Raw genomic sequence first — 7619 nt, 5'->3', positions numbered from 1 at the left:
CCTGGGGGCTGTTCACTGCAAAGGGCAGCAGCTGGAGACCAGCAGCAGCTCCGAGAGAGAAAGACGGGGCTTTCTACTCCCAGCAAGAGTCTCAGAAGTTCACCGGGCAGTTCTACCCTGCCCTAAACGGCGACTCTGAGGCAGCACCGACTCCAGGGTTTGGTCTTGGGAGCACCCAGGCTGAGCGGAGGCCAGTCACTGGTCACCAGGTTCGGTAGTTTCAAGCACCTCCAGGACCAGTCCCCACTCCCTTTCAAAGCAGCCGTCCTCCTCGAGTCTGTCCCCTCTGTCCCTGGAGTAGCCCCATCGGCTTAACCCTTTCCCTGTTCTCTCTCAGCAATGCTGCCCTCTGTTGCTTGCTTGCCACGCCAGACTTGTCCACTGCGATTACAAGGACCAAACGCCCAGTTACAAACTCTGAGAACATCGGCCCGATACGAATGCCCTCTTTGAAAGAGATGTTTCTCTCCTTCCCAACAGCCTTCCTCTGCGCTTCTGGGTGAACATCCTGAAGAACCCTCAGTTCGTCTTCGACATTAAGAAGACGCCGCACATAGACGGCTGTCTGTCCGTGATCGCCCAGGCGTTCATGGACGCCTTTTCTCTCACGGAGCAGCAACTGGGGAAGGTAGGGCTCGGCTTGGACATAAACTCTGATGAGAATAACAAACCGTTAGCCCAAAGCACGCCAGCTGAAAAGAAATAGCAATGGCCATGCCTGCAATTCTGGCTCCATGTAATCTAGGATTTAAAAAATTTTTGTTCTTTTTTTTGTAAGTGAAAGCTGGACTGTCAGCTGATTAGCAGGACCCTCCCCTCTGTGGGACTCCGCTGGCAGAAAAGGTTCACCACAAAGTATAGATTTCATTTCTTAGAGAAAACACGCCACAGACACGGGTGAAACCTTGGTCCCCCGTCCGAAACGACTGAAAGGTGCCTCCGTGAAGGGCATCCGAGCCTACCGTAAAGGGGCTCCAATTCAGTTTGACAAATTGCTCCTGGGGAGGAAGGCCCTGCCGAGGTTTGTGTCGCGGCTGGTTTGTCAGATGGCAATCAAAACGTGAATATGGTTTTCCTGGCTGAGCAAATGCCCAAGGAAGGAAAGCTAGATAGAAAAATAGCGAGCGAGCTTTGGAGGGGGTGTTCTGGCCTTATGTAGACGCTCCATGATGTATTAAACTGAGTCATATCTGTACCTCAGAAAACCCTTTCACGCTGAACTGTGGCTTTGGGTAGAGAGGGCTTTACGAGTACCTGGGATGAACAGTGATGTGTGTTCCAAAGCACCTCAAACCCCCCTGCTCCTGCAGAACAAAGCCCTTTCTGCTTTTGTCTCCGGAACACCATGCAGCCTCTCAAGGGAGAATCCTTGGCCTTGGGCTCCTTTCCTCCCATCACATGGTCCTCTCACCTCTATTTCAGTGACTGCTTTTCCTTCTTCTGTCCATCTCTGCAACTACCTCCCAAGCACTGCCCTTGTCCCTGCTGCCACCCTCTCCCCTCAACTTTCTTTCAACTCCGTCTTGGGTGTTCTTTTACGAACATAAACCCAATCTTGTCGGTTTCCTGCCTGCTTACAAAAAGGTTTTTATGTAAGAGGGCTTTAAAAAAATTCATGGGAAAATTCCATGATCTTTTCATTTCATTCTTCCACAACGTTTGGAAACTCCTCGTACTTCACCTGCTACCCACTAAGTGACAAGCTTCCCAGCGAGGCCCTCCCGGCTGGCCTTCGGGTCTCTTTCCCAAGCTTGCCATGTTCTTGCATGTGTCTTACACTCTCGATGAAACAGGCTGACCGTCAGGCATCCCCTCCTGCCTCACAACCACGCTGGCTAGCAGACTGCTCACTCACTCCTCAAACACACCATTTCCAGAGATGGGTAGGAAGCTCAGGTCAGTTTAAAAACACCTACTTGGACCCTTGCCCTGATCTATTTCCTGTACTTTCTTCCTTTAACTAATAAAGTTCTTCTTGGCACCCAGCACAGTGAAATATACTCACATGTGTATTGATTCAAAATAAAAAGTAGTTATTGATTAGTTACTATGCTCTTGGTATATTTCAAGTAATTCTCACAAGAACCATGTTCTCTCATTTTTTCAAATTATTTTTTTGCTGGGGGTTAACATGTCAGATCATGAACTTTGTATTCAACAGTGTAAGCCACACATACACACACACACCTCCAGTACCCTGATTGTGCAGATGAGGAAATTAGTGTTGAGAGGTTACAAATCTTGTCTGAAACAACACCATGTAACAGAATTATGATCCCTGGCTTATCCAAATCTGCTAATCACTTAGATCAGGGGTTTTTCTGCCAGGGCCATTTGGAGATTTATCACACCATTCAAGGGTCATACTGGTCAAACATCTAATTAATGCACCCCAGTGGGATGGCTAAGGGCCCTGGTGGCGTCGGGGCCACGCACTGAGCTGCTAACTGGCAAAGGCAGCAGCTGGAAACCACCGTGGCTGTGCGGGTGACAGGCCGGGCCTTCTACTCCCATTAAGGGTCACAGTCTCACAAACTCATGGGGCAGTTCTGCCCTGTCCTTTAGGATTGCTGTCAGTGGACATCGACTTGATGTCAGTGAGCGTGCTTTTTAAATTGGTGGCTGGATTTACTCCTTTGGTGAGGTGGTTGATATTAGCTGGAATTGATGACTTCTCCAGCCTTCCGGAGCCCACGGGCCAGCTGCTCCCCGCCCCTGGTTTAGATGAGGCTAAGCGACGTGAGGTTCAGTCTCACTAGATTGTAAGCATCTGAGGGTCAGGCACTGGTTTCTCTCTCGTTATACCCAGGGCCTTCCACAGTGCCCAGCTGAGTGACCACGACTCCATTTCAGACCCTCTTTGAACTGTGGGGGGCCATTGGCCATAGCACACGTCACCCATCTTCCTTCATTAGGGAAAAAAAAATTAGCTGTATGGAAAAACAATACTTTCACTCATTCAAAAAGGTATTGTTATAAATATGTCTGCACTGTCTGAAGACCTATGCCAACCAGACACCTTGAGGAAACGGAAAGCTCTTGAAATTCTGAGGAATTAAGGGACAAGCAGCAAAATCTGCCCCCGCCAATTAGCTTACCAGCTTTGTGGTGATGTGAAGGGCTCAGTCAGACCTCCAATCGAGTCTTTTATAAATGCCAAAATTCATGGTGGGTGAGGATGAGAGCAAGTGTTTTTAATTCAGGCTTTTTACAACCGTTAGTAATGAACTGATTGAGATAAGTTCCATTGTTACAGTAACTCAAAATCATGCAAAAATAATAATTTTAGTTCTTTTGTGAGAGGGAGGCAGAATATATTAGCATTTAATCTGCCTGAAAATAACAGTGAGTCACCAGGACTCTCCGGCTGACATTCAGTCAACAGCACTTACTAAGGCCTTCAGCGGAAGCCTGGTTACCAGGAGGAACACTGGTGGTAGAGGTTCAGAGACACTGGTAGGTATAAATCTACCTTCATTTTTAAAAATTCTTTCTGCCACGGTTGCTCCCCCCCCCCCCCTTCCTTCCTTTTAGGAAGCACCGACTAACAAACTTCTATATGCCAAGGATATCCCCACCTATAAAGAGGAAGTAAAATCTTACTACAAAGCAATCAGGGATTTGCCTCCATTGTCATCTTCAGAAATGGAAGAATTCTTAACTCAGGAATCTAAGGTACCTTTCGAAAACAGACATAATTTAACATCTGGCTCTGCTTTAAAAACAACCAAAAAATGCTATCAGAATTTCTCAATAAGGATTTCTTTCTTTAAGAAACATGAAAATGAATTTAACGAAGAAGTGGCCTTGACAGAAATCTACAAATACATCGTGAAGTATTTTGATGAGGTAAGATTTTAAGTGGAAAAATAGACATATATTTTAAACCGACGACTCAATCACTAGGGCTTGGGTGTAGCAGTCTATGGGCCTCAGGACAGCTCTGGTACCCCGGGCAGCCAAAAAGGGAGGCTGGGCAACCTGTCTGAGATGGGGGATCCTGGCACCAAGCCAGACCCTGCACCTGGCTGCCCCTCTGAGGGTTTTTTGGCTTTTACCATTCTGCCTACCTTTGGGACTAGCCTGAATTTACATCGAGTTCATGTGGTCTCCAGCCACACTGACTCAAAATAACTTTGATGAGTAAGAAGTAGTCCTATTAAATGGGGCCTGTTTCTGCTGGATTGTAATCTGCTGAAATGAAAGCTAGGTTTGTATTCCATAGTGATAAGAATAACCATATATCTGACTTAAGAAAACTATTTCAATAAACCATTCTCCTTTTAAGATTAATTCTCCTAAATCTGGATTTTCTTTTTTCTTTGGGAATTCACACAGACACATTCATCAGATGCGCTGTTTCCAAATCTATGTTAATCCCCCCTTCCCCCCACTCAGTCATGCTGGGACAGGCTATCCATGTCAATGGTGAGAATAGCTCACCCATTCCATTTGCTACTTGAAGATCAAGTGAAGCGCTCAGGTAGGGTAGAGGCAATGAGTTCCTTCCACGTGATAAGCATCCCTCTCTCCAGGGGCTAGGGGTGAGAAGGGAAGACCTGGGGAGGGTAGAGGCGAGGAGGGACCGGGACTGCACAGATGGGAGGGGCGCGGGGAGGGCAAACTCATCTCTTACCAGGATGCCCCTGCCTGCTGCACCCATGGCAAGGACTTGCTTGCATGTTGGCTGCCCAGGAATGCTTGCTGTGCTGGGAATGGCTGTGACATAATGCATAAAGCAGGGCCAGGAAGTCTGGCCCCATATTTGTAAGCACATCATTGGTATTTCTTGTGAGCTTCTATTTTAAGCCATAGTGTTGTTGATCCTGTGATAATGACTTAGCAAAACAACTTGCCAAGTGAGTATGTAAATGATACTGGGAGAAAATGTTGGCATCTGTTTCATACAGATTGTCTCAGCTCACAGCATCAGGAATGCAAAAGGAAAAAAAAAAGAAATATGAAAATCAAAAGCAACAACAACAAAAAAACAACCGGTTTAATGCTAAAGCCACAATCTCTAAAATAACTGTTCTAATTGTCAACAGATTCTAAATAAACTAGAAAGAGAACGAGGGCTGGAAGAAGCTCAGAAACAACTCTTGCATGTCAAAGTCTTATTTGATGAGAAGAAGAAATGCAAGTGGATGTAAGCTCTCTGGGGCCTGGCTTAACATGGCAAAGTTCTTCAGACGACTTGGGAGCAAAATGGCTGCTTGAGCTACTCTGTGTCGTTAATCGTTCCGTTTGCACATAGGTTCCACGTCGACCACTGTCTTTGTCAGAGACGCAGGTCCATGGCCCACTTTTAGAAAGCAGAGTCCAGCGTTGTGCCTGTGGGAACCCTTCTGTAAATAGAGTTGAAGTGGTGGTTGCAGACAGCCTCCTTGTTTACAGAGAAAACAGGCCAGTGGCTAGTGCCCTGCTATTGTTAACTACAGTCTCCACTTAAGCACAATAGAAGTGGTTTGTCAGAAAACTACAGCTAGGTATAGATAGCACTTGTGACTACACTGCCCCTCTACAGAAAAGGGCCGTTGCCAGGGCTCCGCACAAAATGTGAAGTGAGCCATTTGGAAACAAGGTGGGGGTGTTTTAGGGCAACCTCGAGGATTTGCAGCATTGACACTTTTCCCCAGTTCTTGGAAAAGCTGACTGCAGAATTTGGTAGTGTGTACACTTAGCATTTGTGTGTGTGCACACGCGTGCGTGTGTTTTTTAAACCAAAAAACGAACAGTGTTGCCACATTGTTGAAAGGGCTTGTGTTTTTCCGTGGTCACCAACTGCACTCCATCCGCCTCCCCTCCCCCTGCCCCGGGAGCTCTAAAGCAAGGAGCACGGTGTGCTAGCACCCCACCCACCGTGTTCTCGCCGAGCCTCCCGGCTCCCCATTCCTTTGCTCATCCTATGTGTATGTGACGGTGGACGTGTTGGGTGTCGTGACAGAGGACCTCGTTAGTCGTGCACGTGTTCTGTCTCAAAGGTCAGCACGTTCTGTGAACAGTGGCTTGCGTTTCCAATCCTATCTTCTAGACTGGTGTCTCCTTGCTTTAGATTCCAAGTGAACCCTGTGGTTATAAATACTTGTGTGTGATTTCAAAAAAAAGACACATTTTACATTTCATGAAATTGCTGTTCACACTGGAGTATTATATATAAATATATATCTTTGAGGCCCAAGGCCCGAAATGATTAGTATACAACTTGGTATCTTAGTCTTACTATGTACTTTTTGAAAGTATTCCTCGCAGGAGAAAATTAAAAATACCCATTACTCATGCCTTTCTTTTTAAAGAACTCCCTCTCCCCTTATACTGTAGTCTTTTTATTGCTGATTTTTTTATTCCTGAACTTTTGCTGCTCATGACCAATTTTAATACCACTGTGTTTTCCTTTCACTAAACCAAGGGAAGTAAAAAAGCAAGCTTAATTGGCAACTCTCCCAAGCCTTTCTGTGGCACCTTTGACCCTTGGTGCTCCAAAGCCCCAAATGAATAAATGCTTTTTTCAAACTGCACACGCATTCCTCAAAGTCATGTACCTACACTGTACGTAACACCTGGATTTTAAACATGAGACTTGCCCTAAATGAAATTCGTTTTGCTCCCCGATATCTGGTAAATAGCGAGAGCGGTGATGTCTCAACCAAGGGATCGTAAAAGCAGCAGTTACTGTCCCTGATAGGCACCCTCCCAACCCCACCGCCTTCGACCATTGTCTGTCCAACGGACACACCTCACAAATACTACCAAATCGGGTTCTTGTAAGTATCGAGAGAGGTCTGGCCCCATGACGGCTGCTACCATCTCAAAAGGTGTGAAGGAGTTCCTAAGCGAACTCTAGTAGGAGAGTTGAGAGCCAAGGGTAGGAGAGTTACCCAAAAGACGTCCCCTTCTTTAGGGCACAGAAATGCTAAGGGAATTCAGAGGATCAGCTACAGCTTTACCGTTAAGTATTTACTAAATGCTACAGGTGAGGGTGTCCCTGTCCAGCTCTCTGGCACACAGTCCTGTGGAATTAACTGCGCTTCCAGGGATTATGCTGCTGGGGACTTTGGACAAGTCACTTAACTCTTTGTGCCTCGATTTCTGTATAATATTTCTAACCTACCTCACTGAGGTGGCGTGAAGATTCACTAATGTATGTAGCGTGTTTGTCAATCCCCCAGTGAAAAGCACTGTCTAGATCCACGTTTTGGGTCACATTAGCCAAACGCAGAAAATGGCCAAATCAGATGTGTGCTGAAGACAATCAGTCACTGGGTCCATATGAAACAGCAACCAGAGAAACAAATGGCAAACCATTTCTATTTTCAAGTTTCTTTGCATATTTTTTTGGTGCAAGACAATTCATTTATAAACTTCTTTTTTCTAACACTAGTGTCTACAGCAGCATTTAAAAATTATTTGGTTACCTTTTTCCGTATTAGGATTTAAAGTCTACTTCTTATTGTATACCTGATTGAAGATGTTCTTGGAGATGAATGTTTTAAATGTCTATATCCAAAAATAAACATTTTGCTGTAACTGTGGACTCTGTCTTTTTTTCCCTTTCAATGATCCAGCTATAAATAGCCTTTTAAAAATTCTAAGTGGCTCCATGGAAATTCATTATGTTA

At 45.6% G+C, this 7619-nt stretch overlaps 1 protein-coding gene across 1 annotated transcript in view; it reads left to right on the top strand.

The window, feature by feature from the left end:
• Positions 1–7527, top strand: part of PLXNC1 (plexin C1) — a 207800-nt gene extending 200273 nt beyond the window's left edge. The window contains exons 31-34 of the mRNA XM_045291393.1: positions 481–628; positions 3535–3675; positions 3775–3849; positions 5049–7527. Of these exons, the coding sequence (XP_045147328.1) occupies positions 481–628; positions 3535–3675; positions 3775–3849; positions 5049–5153 (469 nt within the window). The 3' untranslated portion in view covers positions 5154–7527. The remainder of the gene's footprint in view (positions 1–480; positions 629–3534; positions 3676–3774; positions 3850–5048) is intronic.
• Positions 7528–7619: the final 92 nt, after the last annotated feature.

The sequence above is a fragment of the Echinops telfairi genome, unplaced genomic scaffold, assembly GCF_000313985.2.
Source record: "Echinops telfairi isolate 266 unplaced genomic scaffold, ASM31398v2 ScPeMD7_2;HRSCAF=8, whole genome shotgun sequence".
Classification (NCBI taxonomy): Eukaryota; Metazoa; Chordata; class Mammalia; order Afrosoricida; family Tenrecidae; genus Echinops; species Echinops telfairi.
Note: the sequence above shows the minus strand (reverse complement) of the source record. Positions and strands in the feature narration are given on the sequence as shown.